The sequence below is a fragment of the Zosterops lateralis genome, assembly GCF_965231275.1.
Source record: "Zosterops lateralis genome assembly, chromosome: 14".
NCBI classification, from domain to species: domain Eukaryota; kingdom Metazoa; phylum Chordata; class Aves; order Passeriformes; family Zosteropidae; genus Zosterops; species Zosterops lateralis.
Window position 1 is genome coordinate 12,225,077 of NC_139774.1, and position 14,242 is coordinate 12,239,318.

The following is a 14,242-nucleotide window of genomic DNA, read 5'->3' on the forward strand; positions in this document are numbered from 1 at the left end:
CAGTGCCTGCCTGATTTCAAGAAGCGTTTGGGCAACACTCTCAGACATGTGGTGTAATTCTTGGGGTTGTCCTGTCACAGGAGATGGACTCAGAGATCCTTGTGGATCCCCAACTCAGAATTTTCTGTGATTCCATGATTCTGTGCTGTAGGATGAATTTAATTCCATGGGTTTCCAGTGTCACTGTTAGCTAGAGTAGAAGCAGCTCCAGGTGCAGGTACCCCTTGCAGACAATGAGACTCTGAGCCCAGGCTGTTTCCAGATGTGTGACTGGGGTAGTCATGGTGATCCCTGGCTTGTCACCTTTTCCATCACCTGCATTTTGTACATTTAAGCCACAAACCTTAATGCAGTGTTTATGGCTCAGTTTGTTTCTCTTACAAAAGTAAGGGTTGGGAAAACAGACAGGACAGCACAAATCTCTACAGAAATCTTTGTCTGCCCCATCTTTCCTCTCTCGAATGCAGGACATGGTTCAGTGAGTAACTGCACCAAAAGGAACCATCTCTGCAGGGGCACTGTGGCACTCGGGTCAGGCTGGTGCTGGTTTTGGATCCAGATCTGTCTGTTCTTTTTCTTTTTTTTTTTTTTTTTCAGGTTTGCAAACTGTGTCCTCAGTCAGCACAAACCACAGGGAGAATTTCCACTAGGAAAGTACAGGAGAGTTTCTTTACTGCTGTGCAGGCATGGGAAGGCTCGATTTCAGCTCTAACAGGGAAAGGGCTGTTCTGTTCCACCCTTGCTGACTGTCTGGGTCTGAAAGCTCAAAGAGGCCAGCTTATTCCTCAAGTCCTGACATAACCCCTTGTATGGCATTTGCCCCAAGGCAGTGAAATTCCAGCCACTTGATACTTCAGGCTGTGACCTTTGAAGGGTTAAGGGAGCCCCAGCTTCAACCTCCTGAGCACATTCTGATGCTCAGCTAAAGCCAGGGCAGCTGCACTTTGTTATAGCACTGGGCTGGTTCCTTTGGGCTCTGCCAGACTGCTGGGACACAGGTGTTGTCCCAAGGGATGGGACACGGCCTTGGAGATGGATCACTGAACCTTCCAGAGCTGTGATAACCATCTCTCCTGGTGCAGCCTGCTGGCTTTCCTGAGCTTGCTGTGGCTTAGAGCTGACTCTGCACCAGAGGGGAAGGCAGGGGAGAGGAGGGCTGGAAAGCCTTCCCTTGCAGCACTGGCAGTGGGGCTGAGCTGGAAGGAATGGAGCTGCATCTCACGGGGGAGTAGAGCGAGGGTTTCTGGATGAGAGGAGTGAGTGGGAAGCAGGTTTGCACAGGATGGCTGATCTCCTCCAGCCCCTGCCTGTCTTCCTGTCCTCTCCTCTGCCCAAACCTTCTCTCCACAGCTCTCCAGGCCTGGAGGTGGATCACATCCACCTGGCTCTTGCAGTTGTGCCCCTCTCTGTGTCAGGTCTCCCAGTTTGTAGCAGCTGTCCCACAGTGGGGAGGCATTCACTGTGTCTCCACTGAGAACCCCCCTTTGGCTAATAGCCCTGGGAAGCAGTGTGGCCAGGTGGAATGGGTGCTGTGCTTCAAGGCAGGGGTGGAAAACCCTCACCTGGCCCCTCTGGGCAACAGCTCTCCCACTGGGGTCAAACACCTTGGCAATTCCAAGTGAGTGTTCTGTGGGATCTGCCCAGGGCTCTGCAGCCAGGAGTGACCCTGTGCAGGACCCAACCCGACAGCTCTGCTGGAAGCACAGCACATCCCACAGGGGCTGTCAGCAGCGACCTCACAGCTGAGCCAGAGCTCTTGAAACTTGGCTATTTTTAGCCCGTGCAAATGGGGGTAATTTTATTTTTTCCTACTGTTGTGCCTTTTTGCCTTTCCCAGGGATTTTATTACTGATGAAAGGAAAGGCCTGAGAGCCATGTGAATGTCTATGCTGGCTGCTGCACTGACCCCATCTCTGCCCATATTACCCATCAAATATTCCCCACTCCCTTTACAGTGATGGGCTGGAATGGGCAGAAGCATCTCAGCTTACCTTGGACCAGAACCTTTTTAGGGGCTGGGAGAACTGTGGTAACAACCTGAACCCATGTGTGAGGCTGGTGTTGAGGGGGCAGTCCCTCCCACCAGGATGGGATGAAACAGAGGAACATTGCAGGCTGGTTTATTGTTGGTGTTTCAAATCAGTATTTTTTATTACAGAGACTCATCAGGTTGCTCACACTGTGGCAGGAATTTAATAATATAAGGCACAGGGAACATTCAGAGGTAAAAAAAGAGTTCTCAGCCTGTGAGATTTAACCATCACTTTGCTCCTGTCAGGACCCTCTCTTATAAAGCAAAATCCAAGTACCTTCTCTCTTCCATCCTTTGCATCCCTTAAAGCCACAACAGGAAAAAAATATTACAGCCTTTCCCTCGAGCATGTGGCAAACGTGCCACTTTCTGGGCAGAAATATCCTTCCAAGTCTGTCACAGCTTCCCTGGGAGAGCAGGGCTGGAATTTAAGCACAGGCAAGGCAGAGGAGTGGGAAGTGCTTAAGGACACTGTGATTTGGGGAGAGCCAAGAGCTTTATCTCACCTACAGCTGAATCACAACATCAAGGTGAGCCACACACACCCCGGGGAACAGGCACCCCATCTCACACAGAAAACACAACAGCAGCGTGGTCATTGAGTGATGGCAAAACATTTAGCACTTTCAAACCTTTATTATTCAAGAGGGTTTTACAGGATGGGAATAATTTCATCTTATCTGTTTTAAATTCTGTGTGCTTCCCTATTTTCTTGTTCAATTTATCTTTTTTTTTTTGTGCCCAATAACTGCTAAATTCAAGCCCTGACAATGAGAGGGAAAAAGAAAAAAAAAAAAAAGGAAAGGAAAACAAAATCCTACCACTCTCTGTCTTTCTTACCCCTCTCTATACTTCCTACCAAGAGCTGGGTGACCACAGTATCACCTGCAGCTGCTCTGCTTGAGAACCCAATCCTCCTACATCCTCTGGCTCTGCCTTCCCTCTCTGGCATCTGTGACTGGGGTGGTGAATCAGCTCAGAGGGTTTTGTGTCTGACGTGTCCAGGAACGTGCTGTTAGTGAGAAGTTAAGAGAAGTCGATGGAGGCAGAGCGGATATTTAGCACAGGAACAATCAGCGGTAAAGACACGTCGGAGAGAGAGAAAAGGCTGGTAAGAGTGTGTGGAAACAGCTGGGTGAGTAATCTAGTGGTAATAGATAAGGCTATGAACGAGGACTGTTATTTCTCTTAGCACCGTTACTACATATGTTTAGACCTATATTAGCACCTTGTTCCCAGGGAAAAAAACAAAACAAAACAAAAGCAGTTTAAAACCCAAAGGAAGTGGGAAGGTTAAAACATGACAAAGTTGGCAGCAGAGCAGGAAGGTGAGCGTTTAGATAACAAGATCCTTGTCTATGTCCTCTGTGGAAGGAAAAGAGAGACACAGTTAGGAAGTGGATGCTGCCAGGGTACCCTTCCCACTGCCCTCTGCTTCCCCTCACCCAGGGCTGATTCCTCAAGCCCCGACATAACCCCTGGTATGGCATTTACCCCAAGGCTATAATGCATTGCTTCATCCACAGTGGGGGTTCTGGGGGTGCTCTTCAGCCTCCCCTCCACCCCCAATTCCTGCCCTCCTCAGCACTTACTCTCCTTGATGCCAAAGCAGCTGGCCCACTCCTCCAGGGCGATGTACTTGTCGTTGTCCAGGTCACAGGCCTCGAAGAAGCGAGTGGTGCAGTGCTCCATGGGGATCAGGGGGGCACGCAGGGGGGCCAGCTCGGTGTGGGACAGGTACCTGCCAAGGTCACCACACCGTCACAGGAGGGAAGAGGCTGGCCCCAGCTCTCTGGTTTGGCTGCTGTCCCAGTGCCCTCCCAGTATCAGCCTCTGAGTGTCAAGGACTGGTATTTGCCTTTGCAGCCAACTGTGCTGGTCACAAAATAGCCACCAGCCGGGGGTCCCTGCCAGCTGCCCCCACCCCACAGGCCTGTGTGTGTGATCGCTCTCATGCCCATCTGCAGCCCACAGCTAAGCCAGCAGCTGCTATCTCAGCTGCTGAAGTTACCCCAGGGCCTTTGGACTAAGATATTTTAGGGCACTATCATAGAACAGTAAATCTGAGAAGAAACTCCCCACCCAAGGGAGGTGGGTGCAGCTGGGGCTGGGAGAGGCCCTTCTTCCTGCAGAAGAGCAGTTTGCAGGAGGCAAAAGTGCCTCTACCCCAGCCTGCTTTGCCACAACCTCTGCCACCAGCCACCCACTTATGTCACATCTCCAGCCTGCCTTAACACCTTCTATTGCCAAATCACCCTGGTCCTCAGGCAGGGAATGGTGGGGTCCTTGTCCTGCTCTGCTGGCACTCACCCATCCATGGGGTGCTGGTCCAGCTGCCCAAACTGCCAGTGCACAGGGAAGATGTACATGTTGTAGTTCTTCTCAAAGTCCCGGGCCAGGAGCTCCACGGTGTGGTCACCAGCCTCCAGGCGCTTCTCGTTCTCATGGATCTTCTTCACCTGTGGGAGAGGCCTTGTCAGCAGGGAAATGGGGTGCAAGGGGGCACCTTGGGAGGGTCTTTACAGGGATCCCACAGGTCATTCTGGATGGCCTCCTTTGTGGGGGTGAGCTGCCAGACCCCTTCCCCTGTCCCCCACCTTGAGCTTCTGCTTCTCAGTCAGCAGGTTGTTGTCCTCGTCGCGCTCGTACAGAGTGATCAGCACGTTCTTGAGCCAGTCCCGCATGCGCAGGGGGAACTCAGTCAGCTCTGTGTCCAGGCAGGCTGGGATGACTGCAAGTCACACACAGGGGTCAGTACAGCATCTGGACATGCAGCTCCACACCCCAGTGCCCTCCCATCTCAGCACCGAGCTTGTCTGGACCTTTGCTCTCCATCAGGCTGTGAACACGGGGGCTGTGCACAGTTAGGGGTCCCCTTGTCTGAGGGAATGTCTCCACTTACATTTGCAGGGCCCAATGTAGTCCAGGTGCAGCTTGTGTCCCTTCTTGGTTCCCTCCAAGGTGCACTTGGTGGCAAAGAAATGGCAGGAGGAATCGTAGGTCTTGTTGTCAGTGCCACAGACCTGCAGGAAGGGGAGACTCTGCGTGAGAGGCAGGGAGAGTCTCCAAACGAGATGTTTAACTTGTTTCCTGGGGTGGGCAATGGCTCCTCCTTCACCACCAGATGGGGACCAGCCTCCCTGACTCTGTCTCCATATGTCACCCCCTCTGGCAAAGCCCACGTGGGTCCCTCCCTGCCCTGGGCCACCAAGCAGGTCCTGCCCTCACCTTCTCGAAGACGCCAGCGGTGGCGGGGCAGCTGGAGGGGTCCTGGCACACACACATGGGCGAGTTGTTGTCATCCACCTCGCACACCTTGCCGTGCTTGCAGTGGTGGTTCTGGCAGGGGTCTGCAGCAGGAGGGGAGCAAAGTCAGAGCCAGACACATCCTCATCTCCCACGAGATGCTCAGCTCAGCACAGCGAGAAGACTGATTTTGCCAAAGACAGCCCCCAGCATCTATTCTTGTACTAGGAAGATTTGAGGATTTCCAGAAGTCCATGTTAGCCCTGGGGCTAGTCCTGGACTCCTTTCTGTAGCTACACCAATGGCTTTTCTGTTGCAAAAAGAGCCCAGGGCTGGAAGAGGCCATGTGCCTCTTTTGCTTTAAGTGTGCATCCAGGCTGGCATCATCCTTGTGCTACAGCCCTTCCCAAAGGAGCCCCTCACTGTTTGGGGTGGCTAAAGCTCCCCCACACAGGGAGGGGACATGTCCCTGCTGGCTGGAGGGCAGGGGAAGAGTGACTTACTCTCTGCAACAATCTCCTCTACATCCTCTGTGGGTTCCTCGAACTCTCCCACCTCCACCTGGACGGGATTAGCCCCCACGGGCTCCTGCAAAAGAGGTTGGTGTTTCTGCTGTGGGTGCACAGCCCCAGCTCCTGGGAGGCAGAGCAGCCCCCTCATGCCTCCCCAGAGCTTTGGAGATGCTCTTTCCAGAGCAGTGGGTGCTGAGGGGATGGGTGAGGAGGAGGGACAGAACCACCTACCTCTGTGGTGGGATCTTCAATGACCTCTGTCTCATCGGGCAGAGCCTCCTGCTGCAAAGGAAAATGCACATGAGTGGGGGGTCCATGGGACAGTCCCAAGGGGGGTGACCCACTGGAACAGGCAGTAAGGCCACCCTCAAGTTGTCCCTCATTCCTCAGTGCTTTATTTATTATTAAAAGAAAATCCCCATCAGCTACTCCAGGTGGACAGTCCCGAGAGCTGAGGCTCCGCTGTCTCCTGCACTTACCGGTGCTGCCAGGGCTTTGCCTGCCAGGCAGACAAGGAAGAAAATCCAGGCCCTCATCTTTCAGCAGACCTTGAATAAAGCAGAGGAAAAGGAGGGATGAGGAAGGAGGCCACTGTGTGCCGCTGGGCTCCAGGCTGAGCACTCAGACACTTCAAGAAGGGCGTTCTCTCCATTTCCTGCCTCGTCTGTTCAGCATTACAGACCCACATGCTGGCTTTTCTAGCCAAAACCTTGGGCCAAATCGTGTTTCCAAGATAAATTCGTTTGATTTTGCAAAATGAGACAGTGGGGTTTAGATGTCTGTTGCTCTCCTGGATGCCTTTAGGAAAATCACAGTCAAAATGGCTCTTTCCTCTTCTGGAGGCTTTTTTTTTTCACCACTCCCCACACACTTTTTGTGTTAAAAATCCCCTGATATGAGTGCCAGATACAAGAAATGACACTCTTAGTTGTCAATCAGAAGAAATATGGAAGTGGATGAAGGAAAGAGATAACAGAGAGACAATGAGACAGAGCACTTGAGAATTAAATCCTTCAGAATCCTTCCCCCATGGACACAGGTATCCCTAGGGGTATCAGGGACCAGTCCCTCATCCCCAGCACCCCAAAATATTGGGGTATCTGTTGTTTTTCCCTTTCCTGCTCAGACCTGAGGGTCCCCAGACTGGGTTTGAGAGATCCAAGACACTTTGGGGTTGTCCCTGCTGGGAGACAAACTCCAGATGGGATGAGCCCTTTGCACCCTCCCAGCCTGGGCCATTGCAGAGCGTCTGCAGGACAAGGCAGCCCAGCTCACACCGGCTGTGATGTGAGCCAGGAGGGCGCAGATGGTGACATCCCGGTGTCCCTGTCCCCCCCCCGGTTCCTGTTTGGCAGGGCTGAGCCGCTCTGTGTGCGGGCGAGAGCAGCTCAGCTGCCGCTTAATATGCGGGTGGTGTTCCCCTGCTGACAGCCAGGGCTGCCCGCTGCCTTCCGCCCGCGGGGACACTGAAACACCCCTGTTCTCTCTCCTGCCAGCCAGGCCACCTGTCCCCCTGCCAAGTCTTCCCTTCCCCCTGCCCTCCTCCTCCTCCTCCTCCTCCTCTCCACCTGCGTGGCCGGGGCACCACAGCCCGCCCTGGGGCCAGAGAGAGGGATTTGCTGGGACAAAGTTTCTTCTTCTCTCCCAGGATATCTGATGTCACTGTGTCCTTTTCCTCCTCATGCACAGCAGCTCTCTGGCTATAAACCCACACCAAACCAGGACACCAGCCAGGCTGGGCTCTGCTTCCTGATTTAGTGAGGTTTGGCCACTCAGAGAAAATCCTCTTTCCCATCTCAGGACCTCACCCAGCCTCTAGTGGGGTGTCTGTGCAAAATAGGAGTCAGGGAATGGAGGGCAGCTTTCTTGGGGTGTCAGAGGGCTGGGAGGGGGTGCTGGGGATGGCTGCTGTGGTGGTGTGAAGGGGCTGTGGCAGAGGAGCTGTGGGGTGATGTTTTGCTGATGTTTTGCCCTTCTGCTCTGTCGAGGCTGCAGCTGAGCAGCTCCCTCTTCTCCTGCTTGGTGTGAGCTGTCCCTTCCCCTCGTCTTGATTTGTTCTGGAGGCTTCTGTGAGCTCTGCCAGCATTTGCCAGCAGAGATCACTGGTTCTTTACTCCTGGAAGGGTTGTTTGGGGAGGGAGGTGGAAAAGTACAGGTGATTCTGGCCATCTCCTCCCTTACTGGTATCCCCTGGCTGGTAAAGGCTCCTCCTGGGCTTCTCCCAGGGGCCTGTTTGCTTTGGAAGATGCTCTGAGATTCAGTGATGCTCACTGGGCAGTGCCCAGCCTGGAGGAGACGGCAGTGCATGCACATGTGGAAGGTGGCACTAAGAAGAACCCAACCCCACAGCAAAGCTGTCTTAGATCATTTCCCCAAGCTTTAAAAAAGCCTTGAATTTCAAAGTCTGGGCATGCAGTTAAGTGGGGTCAGGGAATTACATGTTTGCTGGGAGCCAGCAGACAGTTGGAGCTGCCAGTGTTGTATTTGGAGGAAGAAGGAGCACGAAAAAGTCTGAGCAAACAAGGTCTGCAGAGCTTTCTTGTGCCTTAGATGGTAAAACAAATATATTATAAAACAACGTTTTGGAGGCAAAGCCTGTGCAGAGAGGACATTACAGTGTCTGTGAGCCCCTGGCAGGGTTGCAAATGGTCATTCCTAAATGCCTGGTGGTCAAAAGTCCTGAAATAACAGGAGCCCTGCACACAGGGTTGCTCCATTGGGATTACATGGTCCATGGTGCAAGTCTCCCTCCTTGTGGAGCAACCCTGGTCCTGCCAGCCAAGAGGATGCTCTTTAGGGCTGGCACCTGGGCCACACCATGAGCTCAGCATCCATCCCCCAGCTGGAGGGACTTGGGAGGATCCCTGAGGGGCTCTGCACTGGGAATGCCTGGCACTGCTTTGTGAGCCCCATGGAGGGCAGAGGGCAGCAAGGGGGGACCGAAGGAAACAGGAAGAAAGATTTTAGCAAGCAGAGACTTAGGCTCTTCTGCATCCTAAAGGAATCAACAGAGACCAGCACTTTGTAGGATGCTGAAAACCAGCACAGAAAGGGCTGCTGAATATAGAATAAGAGAAGCTCCATGGTCACCACCCTCTCCTCAGGCCTGCCCTCTTGAATGCTGTGGATTGAGTAGACAACAGAGCACCCATGGGCTGCAGGACCCATGAGCTGCACAGACTTTTTAATACCTGATCCCACTTGCATCCTACATGGAGACTTCATCTCCCAGTCACTCTATAAACACAGTCTGGGGGCCCCAGAAACCCCTCTCAGTGGTTCACCTCTCCAGCACAGCCCTCAGCACCAGCTGCTCATTGCATTTCACAGCCATTCCCCACAGAAGAAAACCACAGGGTATAGAGAGGGCTGAGGCTGACCCTCAGCACCTGCACAGATTCTAAACCAGTTGCTCTGGGGAACTCTTTACCACTCTCCCCCAAGCTTGTGGCTCCATCATCAGTTTCTGCTGATGGGGAAAATACCCCGCAGTGATGGACAGAGCAGAGTCTGTGTCACTGGGTCTGTGGGTCTCTGACGGGGACCCCAGCCTGGGGGCCTTGGTGGGTTGGGGGAGGACACTGAGGAGTGCAGTGTCCAGCCTCCAGGTGCAGCCTCCAGGAGAGGCTCCGTGGTGGAGGAGCCCATGTGGTCCATGTGGCGCTGGCCCCGTCCAGGGTTGCGTAAGCCCTTTGGGATGCCACGTTAGCGTGGGGAGGAGTCTCTCCCTGGCCACTTTGACAGCTCCTCCTCGAGGCCACCGGCCTCACCCCAGCTGCCACCCCTGCTCACCCGGGCGGGGGGCTCTGCTGCCTCCTCCCACTGCAGCCACGGAGGCAGGAACGGGCAATGGCCGGGCAAAACCCTCCCATGCCTCAGTTCCTGCCTGCACCCCAGCCTGGCAGCAGGGTCTCCTGCACCCACCCTCCCTCTGCTCATGGCTTTTCCAAGCCTCTGGAGGGCCTGACATTCCTCCACCTCACAGTGAGTGTAAAGGTAAAATAGGGCTGGAAAAAGATTCTGCCAAACCCCACTGGGGCCACAGTTTTCAAAGTGCAGATTGGGTGACCCAGTGTGACCCCCACAGAGACAAAAAGCCAGGGCTGGGTCCCCACTGCCTGGCCCTGACCTCCCTGTGCAAGCAAGACCCTCTGAGCTTTACTCAGCAGCCACTCCCAGGCTAAAATTCCATTTGAAGCCAGAATTGTTTGTGTGGGTCCCCATAAAGCTCCCTCCTGAACAGGTCCCTGCATGTTCAGTGCTGCCTCACCCAGATGTGCTGCAGCTGCCCTGGGTGCCTGGGGAGCAGGGCAGGGCCTGGCTCTTGCCAGCTGCACAGACCCCTCTCACACACCGTGCATACTCAGAAAGCTACAGAAGGTTTAGGTGGAAGTGAAATTCCCTTTAGCACATGCACACACTTACACACTCCAAGTAAAACAGCAAGGAAAAACATCTCCCTACCCCCTGTGCCCATGCAGAGTCACTAAAGACACGGACACAGCACAACACTGTGAACCCATTCCCTGTGCTGGGAGCTGACAGCTCTGTGTGAACTCAGAAACGCTCAGATCTTACAGGGCTTGTTGATACAACAGCAAGAGCCCAGTCCCATCACAGCTCTGTGCTGAGCCTGTCACAGTTTCTCCAGGTTGCAGATTGAATCCATAATAGAAAACACTTAAATTAGTACCAAGAAAAGTGCCTGGATGAGCCGTGGGCTGCAGGCAGCTGCTTGTGGATGAGCCCTGTGCAGACAGGTGAGACATAATTTTGCTGTCCTGCCTGAACTTTTTCTTTTGTGGGGGCTGGACCTGAGGCAGTGTCAAAAGCAGCCCGGATGTTTCTGTGCCAGGTGCGGGAGGTCCCTCCGGCCCCGGGGGTGCAGCCAGCTAATCCCGCACAGCTCCACGAAGGAGGCAGAGAATAAAGTGTCCGATAAATATCCTGCAAAAATGCAAACCATCTCCAAAGCATTGGCTGGACCTGCCCTGCCACAGCCGCTCCAGCGATAACAGCCCCGACATCCCTCGGACCAGAGGACCCAGAAAAGGTTTCCATGGGAGCCGACATTCCTCTGGGGCTGAGTCATGGAAGAGCAGAGTGTTGTGGAAGGAGGGGCTTGAAAAAAAAAAAAACTTTGAAAAGTTTATTTCTGCTCTTCCCCCTCCCAACACCGCCCGCACCCCTGCTCCTGCCGATGTGGCAGACAATGGCTTGGCTTTGGCTGCTGCGCCGGACCCAACAGCCTTTCATTTCCACCTAAAACTCGCCTGATCCACCCCAACAAACGGCTGCAATTAACTTTTGTCCTTTTGGAGGGATGCTGAGTTTCTGGGCTGTTTCAAGTTGGTTGTCTCTGAGGACTCAGAATGCTGGTGATATTCCCGGTTTCATTCCTACTTTTGCCTTTCGGTTTGGGTGGGAATTCAGTCCCCAACCGCTTAAATTTCCCCTTTTTTTTGGCTGGATGCAACAGAGTGGAGCTTTCTTAAGAGAAGGGACACAAAGAGCAGAGTTAGATTGTCCCGTCACCGGGCCGGGAAGGACAGCGGCTGCCTTTAAAGGAAACGAGCCCTCGTCTCTTCTGGGTGCAGCTAAAATTGTCCCTGACAGAACCCAAGTTCTTAAAAAAACACCCCAAAAGAGCTTTGCTCCTCCCCTCCTGCAATCTCTGTCTCTCTAACAGTCGATCAGCAAGAGTTCGGCAAGCCAGGGCAGCAGACTTGAAAGGCTTTCAAAGTTTGCTGGGAACAAAAAGCCGAGTGTCTTTTTTTTTTTTTTTTTTTTTTTTTTTTCAGAGGAGAAATAAGACCGGCTGCACTGAAAAAAATAAAACCGCCGAGATGAAGCTCTTTTGTTCTTCCCCTGGATACTCTGGTGAGTAAAACATCACCTGCCAGCACACCTCAGGCTGGGAGAAGGGGGGACTGTTGGTAACTAGATCTGATTTTCTCTGCAGGCTGGTTTGATGTGTCCAGACCCTGGTGCCACGGATCTCGCTAAGGAACTACTCCCCAGCTGAAAACCCAGAGGGGAAAAAGGGAGCGGAGAGAAGAATGAGGGCGGGTTAAACCTTTGCAGTCAGATGCCACCAAAGCAATAAAGCTCTGACTGCGAAATTGAGTAAGAGGCAGTTTAGAAGTGGAAATGCTGCAAAGAGGAGGAAGGGGTGAAGTCAGTGGGGTCTCTAAATGCACCGAGTGATGCGTGGCCAGCACTGGACACATCCCGGGCTGGGACAGCGGGGCCAGAGACCCCCGGGCTGTGGGGATCCCCAGGGCTGTGGGGACCCCCGTGCAGGGAGGAAAAGCAGAGCAAAGGCAAACGCGAAGCTCGGGCCATACCTCGCAGTCCCGGCAGCACGGCTGAGGGAACTTCAGGCTCTTGGACAGGCTGGAGGAATCTGCAAGTTTTAGAAGGAGGCAGGAGGAAGCCAAAGGGTGGGCTGGGTTTCCCTCTGCCTCTCCCCCTCCTCCTCCTCTCTAGCTTTCCAAATCGGTCTCTTCCTCTCCTCCGCTTCCCAGTGGGCAGTCCCTGAGCCCGGCTGCAAAGGATAGACCAGAGAAATCAAGCTGGAGATCAAAGGGCCCCTGCCAGGGGCAGCCCTGCCAGCAGGGTCACTGCCACAGCAGCTGCCTGCACTGCCATGAGTGTTCTCTGTCTGTCCCGGGCTGACAGCACTGGGGATGGAGGAACGCCATCTCCTGCCTGGTTTTCCACCTCTGAACACCTCGACCTGCTGCAATTATAATGTTAAATTCTGTCATTTCTCAGCGGAGTAGCTCAGTCCCTGAGCTGGTGTTTCCCATCCTCAGGGGGATGCAGAGTAAAGCAGGAGAGTCTCCTAAGTCATCCTGTCTCCTAACATTGCTGATATCTATGACTGCCTTGTGGAGAGGGAGAGGAAAGAATGACCCAGAGAATGTGGAGGATAAAGGCATATCTGAAATGCTGTAAGTAGGCAGAGAAATGCTGGGCTGGTAGATGAGACTCTCAGCAGACTGGTGTCTCTGCTGTGGTTATTGTCCAGCAGATCTGGACTGATTGAACAAAACCCACAGTCAGAATTTCCAGTCAGCTGAATTCAGTGTTCTCTTCAGACATCACCCACTATTTTGACTTTTACAGGACATAACTCAGCTGGAGCAGCTGCCCAGCCAGAGGCAGCCAAGCAGCAAAGCTGTTTGGAGTTGAGTTTTCCCATCTGTTCCTCTCTATGCTCAGGGTGAAAACCCATCTCCTCTCTCCTTGCTTCTCTCCATGGCTGAGAGGATCTGAAGTGCATCAGCTCCCCCAGCACCAGCATGGCCTTGGCACTGCACTGCAAAGGAGAACCAGTAGCCAGAAATTGCTACAGTTTTTGGCACCCCCAAAGAATGTCTCCCTGCCATACAGGGCTGTCATGAGCCCTGTGGATAATCCCTCTTTGCAGCTTGTGATCCTCCTGTGGCATTAGACCTCACCCCAGGGCTGCTCTCCAGGGGTTGCTGGAAAGATGGTGTCTCGTGTAGCCAGCAGGACTGGGGACATCTGGGCACCAGCAGTGTGACTGTGGATGCTGGGTGAAGGACACTGAGATCACAGCAAAATCCAACATCGTGTTTTGTCTTGGCTGCCTGGGGTTTGGGTTCATTCTTGATTATGTGCTATCTTTGAGAGGGCTGAGGCAGGACCTGGGTGCTTAACTCTTCCTACTGATGGTGCTGAGGATTTAGATATCAACACAGGGCCTGGCCCATGATGACCTGCCAGGCTGTGCTGGCTCCTTGCTCTGTAGGATGTGTCTGTGGCTCTGTATCAGCTCACTCCTCACCCGGCCTCGCAGCACTGCTGCTGCATGTGAGAGATCAGATGTAAGACTAAACATCCCATGGCCAACAAGGAGCAAAATATAAACAGAACAGAAAGGGAAGGCAGAGGAGAAGGAATGGGGGAGGGTTCATGAAAACCCATCATCACTTCCCAGTGAACATTCAGTCATTCAGTCTCTGTGATCAGGCAGCTCAGGAGGCTGGTGGCAAAGAGCAAGAGAAGAAAATCTTCTTCACCCATTTCTTCACTTGGCTGCACACTTCCCAAAAGCCATCCCTGGGTGCTGATATGTGGATGTTGATACCACTCACAGAGACATCCATAAATATTCCCTATGACTCTCCCAGGTCCCTGTGGAAGCTGAATTTATGATGGTGTCTAGGACTCCATGGGTCCTTCTAATGCAACCAACTGGAGCACCTTGTCCTCCCACCACAAGTGTCTGTAGCTCCCAGGTGCAGCCCAGTGCCACTTGTAGGTCCAGTCTGGCTCCAGAGGTCACACATCCCCTAAGCCAAAGTTTCATTTGCTTGAGTCATAACCCAAGGAGTTGAACACAGCTGTTGAATGCTCTCTGCAGTGGATTAGTCACGGCTCGAATTGAAGTTGTGCCATTGCTGGTTCTTCTCCTAAGGAA

At 53.3% G+C, this 14,242-nt stretch overlaps 1 protein-coding gene across 1 annotated transcript; it reads right to left on the bottom strand.

Annotated features, from left to right (window-relative positions):
- Nucleotides 1-2,752: 2,752 nt before the first annotated feature.
- Nucleotides 2,753-12,283, bottom strand: SPARC (secreted protein acidic and cysteine rich). The gene is made up of 10 exons (XM_083871917.1): nt 12,138-12,283; nt 6,270-6,338; nt 6,022-6,072; nt 5,782-5,866; nt 5,261-5,382; nt 4,935-5,055; nt 4,630-4,763; nt 4,343-4,491; nt 3,625-3,773; nt 2,753-3,397 (listed from the first exon to the last, which is right to left on the bottom strand). The coding sequence occupies exons 2-10, from the start codon at nt 6,324-6,326 to the stop codon at nt 3,369-3,371; spliced, it is 897 nt and encodes a 298-aa protein (XP_083728043.1). The 5' UTR covers nt 6,327-6,338; nt 12,138-12,283; the 3' UTR covers nt 2,753-3,368.
- Nucleotides 12,284-14,242: the final 1,959 nt, after the last annotated feature.

Coding starts and splice junctions, on each gene's coding strand:
- SPARC (XM_083871917.1), bottom strand. CDS start 6,326: ATGAGGGCCTGGATTTTCTTCCTTGTCTGCCTGGCAGGCAAAGCCCTG. Junction 4,492..4,629: donor CTGAGAAGCAGAAGCTCAAG/GTGGGGGACAGG, acceptor CCTCTCCCACAG/GTGAAGAAGATCCATGAGAA. Junction 3,398..3,624: donor CTGCTTTGGCATCAAGGAGA/GTAAGTGCTGAG, acceptor TTCCTTCCACAG/AGGACATAGACAAGGATCTT.